General features: G+C 42.6%; 1 protein-coding gene across 5 annotated transcripts in view; it reads left to right on the top strand.

Annotated features, from left to right (window-relative positions):
* Nucleotides 3,896-24,773, top strand: part of RUBCNL (RUN and cysteine rich domain containing beclin 1 interacting protein like) — a 29,120-nt gene continuing 8,242 nt past the window's right edge. Inside the window, exons 1-7 of one of the 5 annotated variants that reach the window (XM_021375949.1) lie at nt 11,839-11,926; nt 12,143-12,257; nt 12,369-12,459; nt 14,989-15,097; nt 17,225-17,896; nt 21,750-21,835; nt 24,541-24,748. In XM_021375949.1, the coding sequence (XP_021231624.1) occupies nt 11,854-11,926; nt 12,143-12,257; nt 12,369-12,459; nt 14,989-15,097; nt 17,225-17,896; nt 21,750-21,835; nt 24,541-24,748 (1,354 nt within the window). In that variant the 5' untranslated portion in view covers nt 11,839-11,853. The other 4 variants (XM_021375958.1, XM_021375967.1, XM_021375983.1 and 1 more) reach the window with 4 other exon arrangements.

Raw genomic sequence — 24,773 nt, 5'->3', positions numbered from 1 at the left:
AAGAACACTGCTTCGTTCAGAGAGCACAGCTCTTTGCTTCCTCACCAGTGAAATGTAGCATTTTCTCCAATTCCCACTGTGTTTTCTGTAAAGCTAAAATAAGACTTCTGTGAGTAGTCCTAGCCATGTGTTAATAATCTGTCAAGTTGTAAATTCAAAGGTTTCCAGTATTGACACAAAACCACTTGTGGTTACTGTAGTCATTGCATGGTTCAGTGTATTTCTGAGAACTGATAAAAGACTGCAAATCCAGAAGACTGCTTATTTTCTCTCCAGTTAATGCCAGTTGACTTAAGTGTCAGAGAAAGTTTTCCCTCCCTAGAACCTTGCTTACTCCAAAATTTGGGGCTTCTTAGCAGCTGTTAACAGCTCATTTTAGGGGACACATTCCTAAGTTTCAAATATAACTGCACTCTTACTATCGGGCCTGCACAGAGAGGTGGTGTTCCTTTCCACATCAGAAAACAGTTTATGTTATTTAGGGAAAGAATTTATCTTCATTATGAACTGATTTTTAAGAATTACACAAAAACTTTACTTAACATGATGGCAGCCATAAAAACACTACTAGCAGCCCAAACTTCAGCATAATTCACATGCTCTACTTGTTTAAAGCTCTAAAAATATCATAACCTCAAGCTCTCCTTCACAAGCTCTCTTCCTTATTAAGTAGTTCTACTTTGCAGTACTACATCACCTATAGGTCTGGTTTTCTCAGTTAAAACCATACAAGTACTAAGCTAGTGCAACTGTGCAGGGGCACTTTGAATGAAGTTGGTCCCTGAAGAGCTGTCAGATGCTCCTTATACATATTTATTCACATGTGTTCCCCAGACCCCATAAGATGAAACCCCATAAGATGAAGCCTAGCTGCTGTTTGACGCTGTGAAATGAAGAGCTGATTTGGTTTGGCTTTTGGCCATTTGCGTAGATCTTATTAATGAGAGTTTGGATCCAATGAAACCCTGTTTCCAGCAGACTCCAGAGCTTCTATTAACTCCGTGCTTGCGTGCACACAGAGAAGTTTAGTGACAAGTCTGTACTTGAGAGCAGCTTCAAAACCAAGCTCATCTGGCAATATGGGCACACCCTGCATTTCACTACACCGACTTCTGCTGTCCACTGTGGATTTACAAATTGGTGTATAACTGACAAATAACTGGAAACCTGGATTGTCTCCTCTGTATTGTAAAAGAAACTGCTTTTCTCATAACCGGTTGTCCTGCACCTTGCAGGTAGTTTAGATATTATCTGGACTGAAAGGCTTTGCCAGCTGAAGCCCTGCTAGCACAGGTTTCTGCTGGCGGCTTTGAACAGCTGCCAGAAATGCACCTTGAATAAGCCATGGAGAGTGGAAGGAGGGGCTGAGGTATCCTAAGAAGACTCAATGAGCTCAACAGAGAGAAAATACATAGGGACACTGAAATGGGAGATGCTTTTCACATTTCCTTCCCTACACCTTTCCCCCAGGCCAGGCGCTGTCCCATTTTCACTGTGCCAGGTCTCAGACGTGTACCTCTGCAGGTTCACTTCTCTAACCCGAGAGCTATTTATTAGTGGGCAGATGGTTTCTCTTTCACAGCAGTGAACTGTTAGATCATATCAGGCTGAAAAGTGAGAACTTGCACACACAGTCACCTCTTTTGCTCAGATATGCTTTTGCAACTAACGTCACTCCATATGAATCTTAACCAAAAAGTCCACAAAACCTCACCTTTGTGTTTAACTATCAGAAAAACAGTTCCTTCATTTAAAGCTAAACATTACAGCAGGACCAGGGACTCATTGAAGAGCTCTTTCTTTAATGACGGGTGATTGAAATACAGCTTTCTGGATTTACAGGAGATTCTGAAATCTAGTTTGCTCCAGGTCAGTATGTAAACAGTTCGATGGCACCCAAAATAGGTGGTGTGTGCTAGGAGTTGGTTTGGTTTTACTGTTATAAGCTGTAGGATTTTTTTTTTTTCAGTTTAACTGTACCCATATAATATTTCAGCAAAATTTTTCAGCTATAGAACTGACCTGAAAGCAGCTGGTTTTAATATCTTGGAAAAGTAATGCAGTCCCATCTGATGCTATTAGAAACAGCTGATATTCTCATTTATACAGCAACAGAAAAAAAAATAACTTGAAGTATTGCTATATCTGTTAGCACTTAATTTTCTGTCTCAGTATAAAAAAATTGAAATTCTGGCACTTGTCATTTTTTTTTCATCCATCAACAAAAAAAGGCGACTAATTTGTTAGCAAAATTACAGGGGGAATTTCTGAAAGAAAAAAAATACATATGGAAAATAATTCCGAATTGTTCATAGTAGCAACAAAATGATACAGATATTTGAGGGACAGTGACAGAGGTATCTCAGGGAGGAAGCAGAGGGCTGCTGATGATGATTACTTATCCACTGCCATTTAGCTCTGCATTTATGAGAAAGCATCAATGATGCATAAAAATAAGCAATCTACCTTTCGTAGCGCATGTGATGGATGATTTTGAGGTACAGCTCAGCCCTCTAATGGATTTAATGCATTTAACCAAGACTGGTACCAAGACAACAGTTAGAAACTGTGTCCTGGTAGAAGCCATGGAAAAAATAAAGGCTCAGGCACAGAGCTGCTTACTCAAGTCTGCTGGAAAGGACACTGGCTTCACCATTACAATTCTTTCCCAAAGTACACGAAGCAGCCTAGAACAGGTTTCCAGCATGCTACCTGGTGGCCAATTCATTTACATTAAATGATGGACTCTGAGGACACCAACTTTTTTTTTAATTAGCCTTGGAGTTCCCATTCCCCCATCAAATTCTCATCTCCACCCCATCCCTTGGCTGAGGCAAATCACAGGTGTGCACAGCTGCGTAGCAAAACAGGCCAAGGAACTGAGTCGGCTGGCAATCAACCTTTAGCTGTACTGGTACAGGGGTGGGTCGCTGGTAAAGAGAATGAGTGCTCATGAAAAGAGAGCTGAGCTGGGAAAGCAGCTTCAGCAGCACTAGCACCATATTGAAACTGGGGTCTGAGGCTGCATGTATTGCAAGGAAATGAAGGGAGCCAACATAGCGTGCAAACAAGTGCTGGCTTACAACCCGCTGGCAAGGGCTCAACCATGTGCAGGACAACTTACAGCCAAAGCCCAAGCCCCTCACAGAGCTGCTACAGAAGTATTTTGGGCTGCACAAAGAAAAGTGGGAGGAAATTAGAATTTTAACTAAATTTGGTGAAGTGAGGTCACTCACTGTCACCGTATGAGTGAATTCAAGAATAGATGTTTTCATGATGTATTTTGGTGAGGGAGACAGCATAAAGCCTGCAGCTGACACACTTTGTGATTAGTTCTATCCGTGCCGTGATTAGCCAGGCCTGGTTTCTGCTTTCCCATCCAGTAAAGTGTTTGAAACAACATATTCATTCTTTGATGCCCGGAGCTGGGACCCTAATTTAGATGTCTGCAGCATTCATTTCAGATCTCTTTTGGAAGCCTCCTCCTTGGAGGTCTGAACCAAAGCCTGACATGCATGAGCACCATAGGATTGTGGCTCAGAAGTGGAGCCAAGTGCTAAGTGAAACGCATGGGTCCTTGCCTGCACGACAGGGGCAATGCAGCGGGGTGGGTGACAGCAGCTGGTGTGACTTGAAAATGTGGGAAAAGCGTGAGTGAATAGAATCCCCGAAACCACCTGACAGGATGTTTGCCCCAGAGTGGGTCATGCTGAAGAGGAAACAAACAATAATGAAGTTTGCTTAAGAGATGGCCATCAGCTGGATTAAACAGTAACCTGGCAATTAGAACTTCTGAAGAAAAAAAAAAAAAAAAAAAGGAGAGTCAGCGTCAAAAGAGGTATAAACAAGGCATCCAGATTCATTATGAGGGTAGAGAAGAGGAAAGAGGGCAGCTGTCACACCTGACCTGATGATGTGAGAAACCACCCCATTAGTACAGGATGGGTCTGTAATGGGTCGCTGTAGCTCTGTGTATGTGGGACGGGGTGTGAATTTTGGGGGATTATTCAGAGTCTTGAGGTATTTGGATGTATTTATTACCATTATGTTTTATCTGTTGTGTTGCTGATAATGATCCTAAATGTGGAGCACAGATGGAAGTAATGCTGAAAAACCTTATTAACAGGTTTGTTCATATAATTCTTCCCTAAGAAAACACTTGGAATTCTGACTTAGTCAATAATTCTTTTCCTCATTCGGCAGCATTTCATTCTCATTCAAGGCAGACAGGAGAACATTCATTAGCCTAAACCATATAAATATGTCTACGTGGGAGGAATTTAGCTCAGTAACAGTCCTTATAATACTATTCTACTGTTTTGTGGGCTTTTTTTTTTTAACTTTTATTTATTTACTTTTATTTATTTATTTTGGTAGTAAGGAAACCAAGCCAGTTTGGATAGCCAGATACTTTCCTATATGAGCAAATGCATCATCAGATGCTGAATTTCACTATATTTGCTTCATGCCAGAGGAAAAAATAAAAAAGGCTTTATCCAACATTACTAAATTCAGTGATAGCCACAAGCTGTTTTTCCATTTCTAGAACTACAAAGTTTTGGCATATTTCTGGCAAAGTTTTTTTTTTTTTTTTCAACTGACGATTTTTACTGACAAGTATCATAGCATTTCAGCATGTGTATGGATGTACATTTCATCTATGTTTAGAATGGAAAATCTCCAGTAGAAACCAGGAAAGCTAAAACAAGCAGTTTTGGGTTAGAGTGGTTTCTCACTCACTGGTATCAGGTTTGTACTACAGCATCACCTGAAAACGTAAATTTCACCCATATGAGCTGTGAGCACACAACACCATTTCTGTTGTATCAGAAATATGAGATGGCATTTACATCTGTGATGAGAAGCTGGCATTATGAGTTGACATCACCTTGCATTGAACAGCCACAGAGTTTTTTGACCTGGAGCTTTGTGCTCTGAGACTTGCTTTATCTACCCATGGAACCATGGCCCTGTGTGGAATTCAGGCTATGTGGACTAAGCCACTGCTCTCAGTGAGATGAAGGGCTTCTTGCGCTCCTGGAAGACAGCCTGCTCTTCACCACTGCATCACCTGGGCTAATAGACATTACCTCTCCCTGCAGGCATTGCTTCTCACTTAACAGAACTTAACAGAACTAAGTTTTCATCTCTAAAAAACTATCTTTATGTATTGCCTACCACCAGAGCAGTGTGAATAGAATATATGCACTATATGAATTAACCTGCTCTACTACAACAAGAAAATGTCTCTGACCATTTTTGCAGTAGAATCCTTACAATTTCTCGAGAACTCTGAGTGAACACTATCCAAAAACAAGACATCGGGTTCTGCCTATGACACAAACACCACACCAGTTTGTAAGTCAGTGTACTTTAAATGCAAGACTGTCCTGGAGATCACTTTCAACTGCTTTTGCTAAATTTGTTTAGTTAAACAGCATACTGTTGCAAGTAGTGAAAAGCAGAAGTTAATAAAATAACCTCAGCATACAGACTTGTTCATGTTACAGCTGAAGGGGCAGCGGGTATCTAAATAGCAGAACTCCTGTTTAAAAACAGAACATGGAAGTGAGTGATTAGCCATCTGTTTCAAAGGTGCAGAAATGTGAACGTCTGCATTTCCATCAACACTGCTAACTGCAACAAAGAGTACCAGTGGTAACTACTTCACAACCTAGCAGGAAAACAAAAAGCTTGGAAGGAAAACATACTTTTTTTGTTAAACTTGAACAAGTTTTGTGTACCTTGCCATGCAGATATTGCCCTACAAGCAATTTTGAAATCATAGAGTCATAGAATGGCTAAGGTTGGAAGGGACCTTGAAGCCCATCCAGTTCCAACTTACCTTCTGTGGGCAGAGCTGCCACCCACCAGATCTGGCTGCCCAGGGCCCATCCAACCTGGCACTGAACGTGAGGTAGAGTTCTCCGTTGTTGGTGAAGTCAGGATGGAGGCCAGCAAAACTGCTACCTTGGACTTCTGGAGGGCGGACTTTGAACTACTCAGGACACTGGCAGGGAGGCTCCCCTGGGAGTCAGACTTGAAGGTTAAAGAGGTCCAGAAAGGCTGGTCGTTCCTCAAGAAGGAAGTCTTACAGGCGTGGGAGCAGGCTATCCCTCTGTGCCATATCAAGAGCCATCAGGGAAGAAGACCAGTCTGGATGAACACGGAATATCTTCTGAGGCTCCCAGAGAAAAAGAGTCTACCTCCCGTAGAAGAAGGGAAACTCAAGGAGAGTACAAAGAAGCTGTTAGGTTGTGCAGGGAGAAAATTAGAAAGGCAAAAGCCCAGCTTGAGCTCAAGCTGGCCAGTATAGTAAAAGACAATTAAAAACATTTTAAACAAATATATAAACACTAAGAGGAGGGCTAAGGAGAATCTCCAGCCTTTACTGGATGAGGCAGGAAGCATGACCACTGAGAATAAGAAAAATGATGAGGTTTTCAGTGCCTTCTTTACACTTGTCTTTAATATCAGACTAGTTATCCTTGGGGTACTATACCCACTGACATCGAAGTTTGGGATGAGGAGCAGAATAAACCACCCACAGTTCAGGTGGAAACAGAGACTACTCCATCTAGACTGTCACAAGACCATGAGGCCAGACTGGATCCACCCAAGGGTGTTCAGGAAATCAGCTTGGGGGTGTTGGTCAACGCTCTGCTTAACATGAGGCAGCAGTGTGCCCAGGTGGCCAAGAAGGCCAATGGCATCCTGGCTTGTATCAGAAATAGTGCAGTCAGCAGGAGCAGGGAGGTGATCATCCCTCTGTACTCAGCTCTGGTGAGGCTGCGCCTTGAGTACTGTGTTCAATTTTGGGCCCCTGACTACAAGAAAGACATTGAGGCCCTGGAGCGTGTCAAGAGAAGGACAAAGAAACTTTGAAGGAGCACGAGTCTTATGGGGAGTAGCTGAGGGAACTGGGACTATTTAGTCTGGAGAAGAGGAGGCTCGGGGGAGACCTTATTGCTCTCTACAAGTGCCTGAAGGGAGGTTGTGGTGAGTTGGGGGTCAGCCTCTTTTCCCACATTACTATCAACAGGATGAGTGGGAATGGCCTCAAGTTGCGCCAGGGGAGGTTCAGATTGGGTATTAGGAAAAACTTCTTCTCAGAGTGGTCGGGTGCTGGAACAGGCTGCCCAGGGAGGTAGTTGAGTCACCGTCCCTGGATGTGTTCAAGAACTGTGTAGATGGTACTGAGGGACATGGTTTAGCGGGGAAATATTGGTGGTAGGTCGACATTGGACTGGATGATCTTAGAGGTCTTTTCTAACCTTGGTGATGTTATGATTCTATGATTCTACCTACAGCGATGGGGCATCCACAGCTTCTCTGGGCAGCCAATGCCAGTAACTCACAGCCCTTTGAGTAAAGAATTTTTTCCTAACACCTGACCTACATTTCCCTTCTTTTAGTTTAAAGCCATTCCCCCTTGTCCTATCACTGCCAGTAAAAAGTCACTCTCCCTCCTGCTTTAATTACTGGAAGGCCACAATAAGGTCTCCCTAGAGCCTTCTCTAGGCTGAATGAGCCTGACTTCCTCAACCTTTCTTCATAGGAGAGGTGCTCCAGCCCTTTGATCATCTTTATAAATGTGATGCCACTTTTTTTTTTTTTTTTTGCTTATGCTGCTCAGCATTAAGTAGTGATTTTTTTTCATAATTCTTTTATTTAAATAATTTATTGTTATTTCATAACAAACAGCAGATGTTGCCAAGACTTATTTTAGAAACTGACCTTTTAAGCAGAGGCCCAGCAGCCGGAGGAAATGGCATAAGAAGACCTTACAGAATGATCTCTGGCATTATGACATGGCAGCTTTGTAGGGTTTGCCTCTGAGAAGTGGACCTCTCCCTGCAGGCACTGACACTTCACAGGGTAAGGCACCCTGTGAAAATACCCAGTTTTTTCCATTATTTTGCTTGAGAACTGCTTCTCACCCAAACAGACGAAGAATCACTTCCTCATCATGCAGCTCCCCAGCTCAGCAATTACGAGGTTTAGACGTCAGAAGTCAAACTTGTCATTCTGGGAATAAAGCATTCATCACTCACCTGTCAGGAGCTAAGCACTTGAATCAAAAAGAACCATGCCTTTCCCTTTGTTCTCTTTAAATGAAGGAAAGAGCTTAATGTAAATTTGTACTAACTTCAGATGTTCATTTGATTCACATTATTTTCCCAAATGTCCCAGCAAAAACTGGAGGAAAAGGAGCAGTGTCTACTGGTTTAAAAAAACAAAACCATTTTCCCACAAGTGATTTCTGATACAGCTGTAGTTTCTTGATGCATTTTCTTTTGAGACAAAGCTGGTTTAACAAGGAACCGGCCCCATTCTTTGCCTGATCTGCTTTTTCTTCTCATACACAGCTCCTCAGCTGTAGCAGCCTGATTGCCTGTGGAGCTATTTCATTAAATAATGCAGTTTAAGAACAATCTATATTAGCTTTTTACATTTGCTTTTAATATGTGGCCTGAATTTCAGAGGCACTGGCAAAACTGACAAGTAGACATCACTATAGAAATAGCTATAAAACACGATGGGCAGCAACAAAGACAAGAACTTCTTAAGCCAATTTTACCATTAGAGAAAATATACGATGTATTTACTCCAATGAGACATGGAGAAATACAGTACCATTAACAGTATCTGTTCTCCCAGTGAAGTAGTGTGAGAGCTCTACCCTACAGAAGGAGGCTTTACTACAGCAGAGGGTAACTACTCAAATGTCTCCGTTTCCTGTGTCTTCCTGTGATTCACCCTTCTCACTTTGTCTATTTAGTCCGCCCTTCCGGAGGAGCTTTAATTCACAAACTGCTATGCAAATCGTGTTTCTAAATTATTAGGGGGGTTAGTTGTACTTCTAAGTAATTGTTATGTCCCAAGTTATGCAACAGGATAAAAATAGAAGTTACGTGTACATGCGTGCATAGATGGTATTTTCCTAATGTTTAAGATGCAATGGTATTGGTACAAAATATTTATTAAAAGCATCCCAAAGAGATGTTTTTCCAACTGTTTCTGATGTTCATTTCATAGCTGCAAGGATCAGCCTTTTCCCAGGATGCCAAGTTTTCTCATCTGCCTTGCACTGGAAAGCTTTTACAGTCTGTTCTAATGGAAAACTGGAAGGTGTTCTTTATTCTTTGACCTCCTGAGGCCAGTTCTGTTCCTCCCAAGACTGGCTCTGCTCCATCCTTCCTTCTTCTCTATAAATTCTACTGGTTAAAAAGAAGTACAGACAGAAACTTGATTCTGCCTTGTAGGGGGAATTGTTTCACCCTCTCTGAGGTCTTTAAGAAATTTTAATCAAATCTAAAGCATCAGCACCTGTCAATTATTGTTCAATGGGAATTGCATAATATTGGTAATACACAGTAGGAGTTCTGGAACAGGAATGGCTATGGTGCTTTCAGTTTGCATTGCCCTTCCACTTTTTCAGGCTTTCGGACTACAATGATTAAATGTTGTAACCACAGACACTATAGTCTTTGGTAATAGCATTTACTATGCATTTGTAAAGAAATATCTGCTTAAACAGAGCAGAACGTGCTTTGTTTGATGGATATGTGCTCCAGTACTGTAACGTCTGCGCAAACTGAAGCTGTGGTAGCTAGCTCAGGAGCAGTGTAGCCAGTAGAAGGTGGAGAGCTGAGAACATCATCACAGCAGTCTCCCTTTGCCAGGGTACCGGCATCCTCAGCCATGCTTTGTATTGTAACCCAGATGCTTGCAAATCAGCATGTTTGGAATTCTTTAGGAGATCAGCTGACCACCGATTTCCTGGATGTGTTTGGCTTGTGATAGTTATCCTACCCTTGCAATTATTTTCTTTTTACATGTAATTATTTTATACTTCATTTCATCAACATAGGGATGGTATTTTTAACTTTCAGCCCATTCCTGGCAGCTTTTTTACTTGTGAATTAAGAAATGCAATACTTCTCAAGGAGTAGAATTCAGTTATTCTACAACATTAGCCCTAAAAAATAGAAATTAATTTTAAAAGCCTTTGGGGCTTCTCTACAGAAGTCTTCAAGATGGTACTTTCCAAGATTGAACTATTTTAGTGTGAGATTAAAAATACTCCTTTCCCTGTTTTAAAAAGCAGTTCTGCTCAATTCGTACAGTTTGATACAAACATTACGGAGTCAGCACTGTCTTAAAGTCCAGTCAGGAACAATGCCTTGAAAGCATTTAACTACACAGTCTTGGAGACACCATGGATGCTGGTTTTCAGTTCCCTGCACTGCATCTTTCTGTAGCTCAGAAGTCTCACTAAGCTACACATTTTGTGTAATTTTGAAGTTTACAAACCATCGACTTCCTTGCCCCTGCTAAATGTTGTGGGAAGTACGAAGATTCCTCTATAAAATGACATTTATATGAGCTCTTAATCCACTATTTCTCCCCCCTAATTCATTTTTCCATTTTCAGTGGGTGTTTCTTGAGGGTTTCAGGCAGACTCTTTATTTTGCTATATGAACTAGACAACTGAGCTTGTTTTTGCCTCTTCCTAATCCAGTGTTGAGTCGTTCTGGTGTTAGGGCAAGATGTCTGTAAGCTGTGCCCTGGCCCTTGCTGAGTTGCTCCCCGTCAGCTTTAATACAAGGCTGGCACTTGCTTCCTCTCTTTCCATGTGATTCTGCATCTGCCAGCTTTTCTAATGTTTCTGTTGGTGACATCCACAAAAAGGGTATGAGGCAATACAAGAGTTCCTGAGAATATATATATAGAAAAAGAGCAGCATGGAGGAAAAAAAAAAAAGGAGCACCAAATGGGTATGAAAGTTTTTGAAATGACATCACATTCTTCTACCTTTCTAGTTCTTTCTTTCTTTCTAGTTACTGCTTTCAGATGTATTTGTGATTTTGCATTTATGTAATGCTTTTCATGTAGGGATTTTGGAAAACTTTATGGGAATGCATTACAAATTATAGAACCAGAGAATCAGACTATCACTAGGGTTGGATAAACCACTAAGATCTAGTCCATCCATCAACCCACACCACCATGCCCACTAACCATGTCACTCAATGTGACATTTACCCTTTTCTTGCTGATTTTTTTTTGCCAGGCTTCAATAGGAGATCTAGCAGAACTAGGAATATGTCTATAGCTTTTTCCTTACTAACTGTTCTTCCCTGCCTGAAAATGGACTGAAAAGCAGAATTTATTTTTATATATAATGGTATGAAATTACCATTTTATAGCTGGGAATTTGAAATACGCAGCACTGGATAACACAAAGACCAAGTTCAGACAACAGCTGTGTAGCCTGGCCAGCAGCGAAACCTATGTTTACACAATCTGAATCCACTGCACTATTTGCTGGCCAAGTCAAAATCTGTGCCTGAATCATGCCACTACAATATAAAAGGCCGGCAGTGACTCCAGTGCTTCTGGAAGCTCACATTTTCAGCTGCAGCTCTGTTTTGCATTTTGCTTGGTGCTTCTAGTTATTCTTGTACGGCATAATCTGGATTCTGTGCCCTTTCTACTTCCTCATGCTTTGCAGCTTCCTAAGCTCCTATGCATTGTTTTTGCATTTTTACAGGCCATCAGCAATTTCTGAGAACCCCAAAGAGAGCTCAGCTTTATTTTTAGCCTAAATTGCCGACTGGGAACTGCAATTTGCTAGCTTTGAGCCCCCTAAGGCTCAGAGAACAGCCTGGCAGATGCCTCTACCCTTTTACAACACAAAAGAATAATGCACCTTCCCACAATTTATCACGTGCAATGAACTCTCCCATTCAGAGGTGTGAGGGGTGTCCTGCGGGCCTGCCTCCCCCATCCCTGCTCAGACAGCACTTCACACTCACACCCCATTGACATCTCTTTAAGGGCAGGGCTATGTTTTGGGTTGTTTTCCCCCAGATTGTGCAGCAGGAGCAGCAGGACCAGCATTCCGATCGCAGGGAGCTGGGTAGGTGCGCGCTACTCGCTGCTCTCTCTGCGGGAGAAAGAGGTCAGGCGGACAGGCCCCTTTCCTTCATTAATCGCGATCTCACTGACAGGGATTTATTTTATTTCGCTTTATTCTCTCTTTTATTTCGGTTAACCTCGGCAACGACTCGAAAAAAAAAAAAAAAACAACCCGAAGACAACAAGATTTATTTTACTTTTCCACATTTTTCCACAGACTTATTTCCCCACTCCCCCAGCACGCCGCTGGGCCGGGAGGCGGGTGTTCGCCCGGCAGCACCGCCCCGCTCCCGCGTCCTCCCCGCCCTCCGGAGGCTGCGCGGGCTGTGGCGGTGAGGGTGCCGGCGGCCTCGGCGGGCTGAGCTGCCCGGAGCTGCCCGGAGCCGCGGCGGCAGGTGGGGAGCGTGCGATTCACGCGGTGAGTCGTTCCCCATTGCTTCCAGGTACGACGGCAGCGAGCGAAAGATGAACGTGTCCCCGTCATGTCTGTCCATGCAGTGGCTGGGAGCCTTCAGGCAGCGCGGCTCCGGAAAGGTGAGGAGAGGCTGCGAGATGGAGCGCATCAGGTGGGGCTTCTCCCCCAGCGTGGCTTTAGGTGCCAGTGGCTGGGGTAAATAGCGTGGTTTTAAATGCTGAGCTGAATTTTGAGAATACATTCCCAATATTGAGAGGTGGGGGGAAAGACTGGCTGCTTTATGGAGAACGTGGACCCTCAGTCAGCTTGATTGGTTATGGCTGTGTGGTTTACTACATCTCATGCAGCTCTATTGGCTTATTTTCTTCTGAGTGTTCCTTTAATTACTTGTTGTTGTTTGGTAGTTCAGTACTAAAGGAGCTTTTTCTGTGGCGTAGCTGAAGTCGCAGTGTCTTGCAAGAAAATAGCAATCTTTTATCAGAATTCTCAGAACACTAGTGGCTTGTGATGAGGCCTAAGAGATAGGAGGGCTTCGTTTTGGTTTTTAAAGATAAAATCTTGAAACTCGGCAGTTTATGCCTGCCTGTGATATCTGCGTGTTCCGCCTGGTGTCAGAGGCACCGACACCCTCAGACATAGAACCAATTAGCTGCTGACTGTACAAACTGACCAGATGAAAAAGTGTGATTTATTTTTTAAAAATCCAAAGAAAATCTTTTAAAAATGAGTTCCTGTAAGAATCTTCAGATGGCTTGGGTTGGAAGAGACCTCAAGGATCATCACGTTCCAACCCCCTACTACAGGCAGGGCTGCCAGCTGCTAGGTCAGGTACTAGATGAGATTGGCCAGGGCTGCATCCAACCTGGCCTTGAACACCTCCAGGGATGGAGCATCCACAGCCTCTCTGGGCAGCCTGTGCCAGCACCTCACCACTCTCTCAGTAAAAAAACTTCCCCCTGACATCTAATCTAAATCTCCCCTCCTTTAGTTTAAAACCATTCCCTTTGTCCTATCACTATCTACCCCTGTAAAAAGTTAATTTTCCCCATGTTGATAAACTCCCTTTAAATACTGGAAGGCAATATTGGAAGAGCTATTTTATGAAGTGTTATCAATAATATATGTATAGAGTCTGCCTGCACAATGTTTTCTCTCTGCTAGAGAGGAAAAATAGAGGCCCAATCAGATACCAAACAGTATTTTTCTAAGTGCTGACACTAAATATTTGCAATTCAGCATGCTGTTCTTGCTCTGAAGCGTTATTCTTCTGTTGAAAGGGAAATGCTTTGCGGTTTGTAGTTTGGAAACTTCTGCTTTCCATGAGTGTGAGGGTATGTGGGCTACATCTGACATCTGTGTCACCTCTCTCTCCCACAGGACCACGTCAAGGGAAACATGGGGCGGCAGAGGGCAGCTCCCCTTGCTCCTTTCTCTTTGTATGTGATCACAGTGATCCCACATGTGATTCTGTAGACGCTTCTGCATGGAGACGTCTAACTGTGAGACAGTATGCCCTTCAGAACCAGGCACCCCTTTGATTCTACTGAATTCTGCATTGTGCCATGCAGATGGCATGCTGAAGCGCCATCCCTAGAGGTGTTGCCCCATCCCTTGAGGTGCTTAAGGCCAGGTTGGATGGGGCCCTGGGCAGCTTGATCTGGTGGGTGGCTGCTCTTCCCACGGCAGGGGATTGTAACTGGTTGGACTTTAAGGTCCTTTCCAACCTCAGCCATTCTATGATTCTATGAAGGAATGAGAGGTTAATGTGTGACCCTTATGATGAATTTGCAGTTTTAGGCAGGAGACCTGTTGCTTTGATGGTCCAGGTGTATCTTGCTTCCTTAAGGGAGTATTTTAGTGTATCTTACTTCCCTCAGTACCTGTGCTAAGCTGCTTACTCTGATTCAGCTCATGCTGGTTTGACATTATGATTAAATCTGGCTTAGAAGGTCTACATGGAAATGGCAATTGGAAATGTCGTGACCACACAAAGCGAAGTGCTTATCTGCTGTAAACCTGCTCAATCTGTTCAAACGCGTTCAGAATTTTTTGTCAGCTTAAACTGACAGGCTGTATGCCAGGTCAAGTATTACCCAGTTGTGCCATTTGCTTTGTGCAACCACGTTGCTGACGTCAACTCCATATATGAACGTTATAACAAATTAGGCCGCCATGGGTGCGTGACCACACTTGATGTCAGTTGATATTGCTGAGTGATCAGGCAGCCTGTAGGTCAGGGCCTCGTATACAGCTAAACAGGCCTTCCAGCTATGCACTGCAGCTCCTTGAATTCCAAGTACTGGTCATCTCTTCCAAGAAAAAAATAGGAATAAAACAGGTGAGAGAAAAAAGGTCTCTCTTAAGAGACTCGGTCTTATTTTTGGATCTCGTTATTTTGTAGTTTAATATTTAGAACCCTAGGCTGGACACTGAAAGTCACCAGCCTTGTGAAGTAACATGCAAAATACAGAGTTAAGATGCCAGTGATCTTTATGCAGGGCATGCTTTTGGTGAGACTGTCAGACAAGCAGAATGGTCAGCAGTGGCCTTAGCACAGCTCTTTGTCCCCTGACGGTGAGACTGAGGTGTCACTACTAGAGTACTGCTGTCCTCTAAACAAATTTTCTGTCTTTGTGTTCTTGTCCTAGTTAAATGATGAAAGCCTAAAGGTGGGTTTTACAGAGTCGGCGTATTCTTCAAATCTCTCAGTGAAGATTGGCTGTCTTGCTCCAACACCTCAAATTTCAGTTCTCTCAGGTATGCTAATTCATTCCAAGATGCCTCCTAGGGAACTTTACTGGTATTTGTAGTGCTGGTAAAAGCTGTTGATCTTGATGTGAGCTAAACAACTACAGTGTTGTTGGAGTGGGAATTCTGCTAACTGGCTTTTAACATGGGACAACATCCAAGTGCATTGTACAATTTGGAAGGAATTGTTTCTTAGGTTTTCGTATTACCATAATTACTCACATGACTATCAGTTACAAAATGGAAATTGAGATTTTTTTAATTGGAACCAAGCTATTTCTGGAAGTAGCTTAAGACGTGGTGTTGGTGTTTTTTTGTTTGTTTTTTTTTTTTCCCTCCAGGCTTGACAGTGCAGAAACCTGTTTTAGATTTTTAAAATTTGCTTTTTCGTAAATTGCCTAAGAAGATGCATTCAACAGATGAAGTCAGCACAGTTGTGTGATTTGTGCTCTGTGATGCTGGGGAGTGAATAGGAAGGCTGTCAGGATGGCCTTTGCAATAGGAGAGCAGAGCAGAATGGGGGACAGTAGGACTAAATATTGTGCCTTACAGAGAAATGAAGTTCTCAGCTCAGGTTACAGTATATCTGTACAATTGAAACCCCTTTATAAGCAATGAAAATTAAACTCTTTTCCTTAAAAGATCAAAATATATTTGTTTGAAAATCAGCTAGGTTTCATTTTCCCATTCCTGCCCTTAAACTATGCCGTGGCCGGCTTTGTTGTCAGCGTGCTTCTAGCACAGTCTACTTTGCGAGTGCAACCAATAAAAAATGCTGTTTTGCTGCTATTTTTGCAAGAACTTTGTTCCCAGTGGCTGGTCTCAACCATTGATAAAGTGTGGTGAACTAATTTTGACCTGGCTTCACGAGGACAGCTTTGCAGGAGCTCTAGCGGTACAGCTTGGATGTGATGTTCTTAACAGTTAATTTTTTCAGTTTCTGTCTTGAGGAGGGCTTGCTCTTTATAGTCGTGCTTTTCCAGAGTGCATGTTTTGGTTTGGATCCCTTCATTACTAAGCTTTCTTATCTAAGGAGCAGTTTGAGCGCATGCTGGCTTCCAGGGAGTTACTCATGGGGAGGTTTGTTGTTTTCTGTTGAGATATGCCCAACAACCTCTGGGCAAAGTCTGCGGTCTGCAAGACTTGCTGCTTTTTTCACTGGTGGGGTTTAACATTCCTTGTGGTCCTAACTCACAGCTCTTTGCCCTGGAAATGAATCTCTTTGATTGTATCTATTCTTAGAATTTTACAACAGTCTTATCTTCCCCGAAGGAGACAGTTGTTAGCTTTGTCGTGGTGTGGTTGATAGTTTCTTCTGAAGAACGTAGACTTAGTGTCTAATCTCCCCATTGCTTGGATGATGGCAGTCCCTATGAAGCTTTTTGTGGAAGGTGTAGGACTTTGATTTATTCTTGAATATCTACTGATTGCAGCGCACCCTTCTACATCATACTATTACTGCACTAATCATGGTTTTCCAATTTTCTGTTGAACTCCAGTTTTGCAGAAGATCACTTAGGGCCACGCAAGGGCATTCTAATGAGCTCACTGTGACAGAACTGATTTCCTGTAAATGTTGCCACTCCTGAATAATGGACTAAAGGTTACTTTAGCCTTTTCCGTGGAGGAGTGTCTGACTGAACTGAAACATGCAAGCACACGACCTTTTATTACTAGCTGTGCATTTCTTTTTCTTGTCATTGGACTGATGCTGCATGTGTCTTGCTGTAATGTGGCTTTCTGTTTACTGGCAATGGAACCAAAACAAGAAAGCAGCTGGTAGCAGGGCTGTAACACTTACCTAACCGTACCTCATCCAGGCTTGCAGAGCTGGGATGTTTCTGAGCGTGCTGACAATTGGCCGCCATTAAAGTCTTAACTGCTGGTTTGTGTTTGGCTAGAAGAAGCATTCTTTACTGTTGGTTTATGACTTGGCCTTATCAATGACAGAATTGCTTCCTGATTGCATAAAGCAAAATCCTTCTTGAAGGAGGAAGCAGGACGCAGTGGTGGGTGCCTTCAGTTCTTCCCTTTCTTCTCACTCATGCTGAAAATAACGTGCATTTTATTCATGTTGTAAATGAACTTTTTTTATTATTGTCTCCTAACTGTCTGTCTTTCCTTTTTTTTGAGCAGATGAATACTCAAGGCCAGCTGTAATTGGACATGCCGGAAGTTTTGCATCATACCCAGATAGTGCTGAAGCTATCAAAGACATTCTGGTGTCTGTTCTAAGTGCGTCTGGTCTGAAGCCCTCTCTGCTGTCAGAGCACACCACAGTGCAGGGAGCTGAGCACCCTGACAGCGACATGGAGCGATGGGAGGAAAGCAGCGATGGGGAGAACAACGATGACAGTGACAGCGATTCTGCACATCAGAGCACTGCCTGCACGCAAACAGACGTTAGGTTTACACGGCATCGAGCCTGTTGGGACAATACAAACTGTGATTCCTCCAGACCTTCCCTGGATACTTTCTTTCATCCGTGTTATTCTGACGAGGATCCTGCTACTTCCTCGCTGAACGGCTTCGCTCTTTCAGACATATCCCCTCTGAAGCGAGACTGCTTTACGCAAGTGACGTTAACGGGAAGCACCGTCACGTCAGCTGTTGTGCATCCTGAAAAAGAATGCCAGAATCTTTTCCCCAGACAAGACTTGGCTTTTACAAAGCTTCTTCCAGATACAACTGTTAGTAAGCCAGCAGATCTGTCTAAATACCCTGCTGCTTCAGAGCCTGCAAAAGTCAGCAGTGCTGACAGCAGTTCTCCCAGTGTGTTTTCCCAGTTGGAGCCATTCAATCAAACAGGTAACTTTACATTTCATAGGCCCCTTGTTGTTTTGAGATCTCTGTGCTAGCAAAGGAAAGACGATGTAAATGAAGCTGAAATTGGCCCTACTTTGGGTGAATGCTAATGCTGTCATTCGAAATAGGGGAGAGGAAAGAAAGAGGAAGCTTCAAAATGAAGGAGGCAGTGAAACAAGAGGCATTCTGGCTTGCAGTGCTGCCTGTTGACACAGAAATGCTTCTTTAGTATGCACCCTCTACTATCACTGAGCTGTGATCAATGTAGAACATCCCACGGATGAGACTTCCAATAGCTTCATCATTTCTTCACTGCTGCTTTTCTTCTGAAAGCAGATAGCGTAGATCTTAGTGTGGACAGCCTCCCTGCTACATCTGCCTGTGTTTGACATGAACTAGAAGAAAGGTGGTCCTTCAATTCTCATTTTATTTATTTTATTTTTTTGGAGGGAAGGAATTAACATCCATTCTCGGTTTGACTAAGTGGACTTGTGCAGGAGCTGGTCTATTTTGACTCCTCTTCCCTTTCTCAATCACACCAGCTGTCTCAATACCTCTCCAGACCCAGATCAGACTCTTTCTATTCCTTACAAGTTTCCGTCTGCGTGGGTGTCTGTTCTGCAGACTGATGGCTGCTAATGAATTGTGTTGGGCCTCCTCCTGTTCCTGCAGTGGCATGGAGCTTAGTCTTAATAGATGCTGAGTCCCAAAAGGATGGTGCAACTGAAACCTGTTTTTTTTTTTTTTCTGCTGGAAAGAAGAGAAATGGGAAGGGGCAGTCAACCTGCCTTTGTGTTATAAATAAATAAAAAAGCAAAGGCCTGGAGGTGACTTTCTGCTAAGCTCCGTTTGCAAAGTCCGGTACTTCCTACCTATTTACTGAAAGCACCTCTCAGGACTCAGGTTGGCAGTGACACCCCAAATTCCCTTCTGCAGGAATGGGAGCCTTTAATAGTCAGAGCTTTGCCATCTGGGACAGGCTGTTGTCAACAGCTAGGACGGTGGAGATGCTGGTTGTTTTGCTTCCGCCGGGTATTTTGTTTGCTGACCCAGGCACAAAATGTTTGAAGCATGGCGGGCAGAGGCAGGGAGAAGGAAACCGCACCCCATGCTGGGAGCTGGGTTCAGCCAGTCGTGCAGGTTTCAGGAGCTCAGTCTGGGAAACAGCCAAATGTCATCAGGGACCACGGGGCACGTGTATGAGAGCGAGTAAGTTGTGTGTGACTCAGGTTTCTGGCACAAGTGGGATGTGTCACAGGTTTCTGTTGGGTCACTAATGCTCCTCGTTCTCTGCAAAGGGGAACGTAGGAACACAGCAGACAGGTGGCTGAAGAAGCACTGACTTTAGTTTTACTAATTTATAATCCACAATGCTGTTGGACACTGTGCAATGAGGCAGGCTCTGCATCAGTCCCAGGCTTCTGTTCTGTACAGATTTCATCTTTCATTGTTGCTTCCAGCTGCTTAAATCACTTCTGGGTGGTCCAGAATGGGCGTGTTAGAGATTGCAAAGTGTGATGTGATTTTTTTTTTCCCCCCTATGATATTCAGGACAATGAGGACAGGAAAAAGAATGGCAAACTGAAAAGGAAGAAATGCTTAATTTGAGGGTAGAAATTTCATAAAAAGCATCTGCTGTTTGGCCTTCTTTTTGATTGTTGTTTCAAAGATGGAAGATTCTCTCTTTTGTTTCTTATTGGAGAACAGGTGAGGGACGTGCAAGAAAATGACTTAAATCAGATTAGATATTTTTTTTTTCAGTGGGATTTAGCAACGTAGCTCCTTCTGCTGATCCTGTGTGACTCCTGCTAGGAATTGTCCCATTTTTTTCACTTTTAAGGGCCATTTTCCAGTGGCCCTGTGTGACCTTCTGGAAAGGCTCCACGGTGCTAAAGAAGAGTCTGTGGCAGAATCTGTTGATGCTGCTGCGTCACGGGCATTTCAGGAGATTTGTTCCTGCTTTTAAGCATTGGGAATGCCAAGGTCATTTCCTTCTGTGGCTGTAAGCACTCCTTTCACAGCCTAAGCAGCCTCCAGGCATTGGATGGTGCTCAGGGACAGAAGGCAACCACGTTACTTTGAATCAGACCCAGAGGTGAATCTTGATGCTGGATGCACTGGACTCCTTCCCTGCAATCTGCCCACACTGTGGAGATATGCAGCTGGCACAAAGCTTTCTCCCCATGCTTTCACCTGGGAAGGGGCCTTGCTTTGCACAGTTCCTGTGCTGCTCACTTGGTTGTCACCTGAGTCCAGAGGTCTGTTGTAAATCTCTGTGATATCCTCCATTTGTCACCCAGCGTCTGGGAAAGTGAGGAAAACGTTTCACAGTAGTAATTGTTCAGCTAAGTGTCATAGTACAACTTGATTCCAGGAAAACCTGTCCGTAGTGATACATTCTGTGTTTTAGGTGCTTTTACAAAATGTGCATTCCTTAGCGTGGGTCTTCATCCAGTTTTCTTCCTGCTTTTACACTTGTCATCCCAACTACATTGCCTCAGCATGGACAAGGCATCCTCTTCTATAGAAAAATGAGGGAAGCAGAGTAATTTCTACTTGTAAACTTCCTGAGCAAAACATAAATCTCATCATGCCTCCTGTTGAGAGTCCCCATTCTTTCAGATTTTTGTCTGTCCCTAGAGCCTTTCTCATCTGTGTTTTTTTAATCTTGTTGAAATTCATTCCCACAACTTCTTCATTTTTCTGAACGGAAAAAAAAAAAGTCTTCATTTCACACTTACATTCCTGAGCAGCTTTAGTAACATGTGACGTGCTGTAACTCTTCCGTGGTTTTGGAGAGACCCGTACGTTCCTTTTTGTTTTTTCCCCTATTTCTGTATGGAAGAGATGTCATGTGATACAGAACTTCGTTTTCATGTAAAATGGAACTAAGCTGTATTTAAAATTATGAAAGCAGAATATTTTTCTGCTTTACACTCTTTAAGTAGAAAGATAGGAGAGGGGTGAATAAGGTAAGCAAGAGAGAAAGCTCCATTCGATTTCAAAATTATGTATAAATCATAAGTAAAGATAAAAAAAAAAAAGAATTTTTCTGTTTCCTTATTTCTGCTTGTTTTTAATTAGGAGAATGTTTCTTATCGTAACTGATAAGAATGTAGGCTTTTATCAAACTGGAGGATCTTTAGCACTTACTTTACTCCCCAGATACCACATTTCCAGAAATATGAATCATGGAATAGGTATGGCAATAGCCTAATTAGGTGATGAGTTTGCTTTAGTGATTAAAATTGCTCTGAATAATCAGATCGTCAGCCCCTCCATTATTTCCTTTTGTACCTCCTTAGTGTGTACAGCTTCAGGAAATATGTGTAATGTTCATCACCATTTCAGCAAATTCCTTATACCATCTGTGAGTGATTTAAATACAAAACATCGAGGTATGATGTGACACCCTCACTTTTCTGGGAGTGAAGATTGTGACTGCATTTACTTACACATAAAAGCAGTCCGTGTTACATTGTAAGCCTGCAGAAAAACACGTTTGCTCTTGTGAATGATGGAAAGTTCGTAATGGGAAAAGAGATTAATTTTTTTTTTTCACGTGCTCATCCGTGTCAGCAGCCAAGAAAACAAGACTGCTGTTTTGTAAAGCAGGGTGTGCTGCAGTTAATGCATTTGCTCCAGGTGCATGTATTGCTATGTGGTATTGGTTGCACTTGAAAAAAAGGAGGGCTATTTCCCTTAAGATTTGGAAACAAAAGGGCAAAATTTCTTCCAAACTGCTTTAGTTGCACAATACCAGCAGTGATTTAGGAAGTCTTGGAAGTCTGGACAAAGATTCATCAGATATTGGTGATTGTGATTATTACTAATGAAGTTCTTGTTATATCTGCAGGTTCTGCTTCCCTTTTGAACATAAACACTGTACCCTTGAATCGTACATTGCAGGACGTCTTTGTGCTTCCAGAAGATGTAGAGAAGGTGAGAACAGCAAAAATACGTTGTTATAGTATTATTTTCCATTTTTATAGGAATGAAACCGAGTGACACAAGGCATTTCTCAATAACTGCTGTCAGTTGCTGTCATCTCTGTAGGGACTGTACTGTCTGGTTGACTTTAGTTATCAGAAAGTTCTTTTTTTCCTGATAAAAATTACAAATTCTGTATTTTCCCTCTTCCTCCCCTTGTGAGTCAACCTACGGATCTAAAATGCCTCTGTCTTCATTTGGTTTTCCTCTCAGTCCATCGTAATTAATTTTTTTCTATTATTTTAAAATAATAGACGTATTTTAGAACTTCTTTTTGTTCCATCGTTTTCACAGAATCACAGAAGGACTGAGGTTGGAAGTGGCCTCTGGAGGTCAACTGCTCTGACCAACCTGCTTAGGAAGGGCCAAGAAATATAGAATCATAGAATCATAGAATCACTAAGGTTGGAGAAGACCTTTAAGACCATCCAGTCCAACCGTCCACCTATCACCAATATGTTTTCCCAATGAAATTCCTCAAGATCAAAGTTGAGTTACTCTACCGTAACTTTAGAGTAACTCTACTAGAGTATGTCACAACAGAATCTTCTGGAGCCACTTGCATATGAATGGGATTTACCCATGGTATTACTATCAGGAGGTGAAAAGAGCCTGTTTTCTCTGTCTTTGCTTATGAAGAGCATGAGTGATTACTGTAAAAGAATAATAAAATGAGTAACATGCACTGTAACTGCAACATCTGCAGTAGTTTAAGCTTGGCAGCCCATTTGAACGTATAAACAAAGGTAAAGATGACAAGATAGTGCTGTAGCACTTAACTCTGTGTGCTAAATAAGTTCTTGGTCTTCCAAAAATTGGAAATGGGAAACACTGGAAGAGAGAGGTTAATGTGTATAATTATAGTGAAGAGCAGGATTTAACATAAAAGAACTTAATACAAAAGTGTGCCTAGAAAAGTTGATTTTCCTGGACTGTAGATATGCATTTAGTCCTGGGTCCAAGAAGTAATAATCTTTGTGTGCAGCATGGATTTTACTGGAGTGGTAAGTTCTGCATTTGATTTGATATTCTCAATGTCCCTAAGGTACATTTAAAGGGGAGAGAGTAAAGGAAAAAAAAACCAAACAAATGAAAAATAGGTTTGTGAACTAGCTTCACATGTTGCTTGTTGCAAAAGGTACTTCAGAAAGGAGGTGGTATGTTTCTCCAGCTGCAATGTGGGTACGAACAGCAAAGTAATTTGCTCTCAATCACCCGGAGACCAGGGAGCAGATTTAAAAACCCACTAAGGTACACAGAGTGTCAGCAAGTCTGAATGCTGTAGTCCTGTGCCAGGAGGGAGGTGGGAGACATCCCACTGTGATGTGAGTGCTAGGGGAGAGAAATGAGAAGGAGGTGTCACAGCTGAGCTTCTTCCCAAGGTGACAGACCCTAGCAGCAAGCAGAGCTGCAAGCTGATAGCCCTTCTGTGTGTAGGAATGCCAGTATCCTGTGTCATTTCCCAACACAGTGCTCTCAGATAAGCTCCTAACTGCTTCTACCAGCAGGACGTGCTGGTATGCTGTGCTCTTCCACTAGCCTGGGGTTAACCAATGCTGCACAGGCTTTTGGATCTTCAGAACAGCCTCCTGGCCTCCCAAAAGGAAAAAGTGTGTTCCATGCTTGGAACATGGTTTAGTGGGGTTATTGTTGGTAGGTGGATGGTTGTACTGGATGATCTTGTAGGTCTTTTCCAACCTAGCTAACTCTATGATTCTATGCTTTCCTTTGCTTATGGCATGTCCTGAGATTCACTGAAAGTTGACTCTGGAGAACTAAGCAAGTGATATTAATCAGCACTAGGTGAAAGATAAGTTTCTTCAAACATCTACCGGGACTTCTGAGATTAATGTGGATAGTAAGAAAGGATTTGGCTTTGGACAGTAAAAATGCAGTGGAGGTGTCTGCTGTGCTCCGTAAGATTTAGGCTATTTTTAAGCACCAGTGCCTTCTTCATGCTTGCAGGTGTTGTCATGAATATTGACACAAGTGATACAATTTCCTGATCTTAAGTCACTTCTAGAAAACTTGAATTATTCTGCACTCAGAATCTCCACCTTTAGGTACTACCACGGGAGCTGAGAGGTTTGATTTTGAGCAGTGCAAGCCTACACGGTAGAGGGGAGAGAGGGAGAGTATGCTGAGCTTCTGTACTGCCTGTCAGATCTGAGAACCTGCAGTCCGTTTTATAGCCTACCACTTCTGGCTTCATCCACATTAGCATGCATCCAAAACTGCTTGCACTCAACTGGCAATGATACCATGACTTGAAATTAAATCCTGTTAAATACACTACATGGATTAATGTTTTGTATACTCAAAAATGCAGCATAACTAGAAGCCCCATAATGCATACATTGTGGGGCTTCATCAGTTATGCATGTAATCAAGTTTATTTTTAACTAAAGATGGGCAAGGTAAAAGTAAATTGTGTATTTTAAACAAGGGTGAGACAATTATCTGGGCAGTTGCCTTTTGAGAATTGTCTCCAGATTGCCCTTGGGGTGGTTTTTTTGTGCGTGTAAATGAAAGGTGAAATAGCCTTACATTCTCATTTCTTGAATAGGAAAAACACATGGAAAACGACATATTTAATGACCCCTTAAGCAAATATTGAATATGCAGCATACTGATGAGTGTTCCTGTCTTCTGTCCAGGAGAACGCGCACTTCTTTGTTGCAGATATGATTATAGCATCCCTGGAAAAGATGAAATGTAATATCCTAAGCCAGCAAGCTGAGTCTTGGGGTATGGATGAAACGAGCGGGTCAGATGGCAGCTACCACACTGATTCAGAGTTATCTTCTTATCCTGGAGAAAAGAAATCTGATTCTTCTGTTGCCTCCACAGACAGTGGTTACGAAGGCAAGTTACTTCGTCTATAATGCAG

This window comes from Numida meleagris, chromosome 1 (assembly GCF_002078875.1).
Source record: "Numida meleagris isolate 19003 breed g44 Domestic line chromosome 1, NumMel1.0, whole genome shotgun sequence".
NCBI lineage: Eukaryota > Metazoa > Chordata > Aves > Galliformes > Numididae > Numida > Numida meleagris.
The sequence above is the reverse complement of the archived record's forward strand: the minus strand, read 5'-3'. Positions and strand labels throughout refer to the sequence as shown.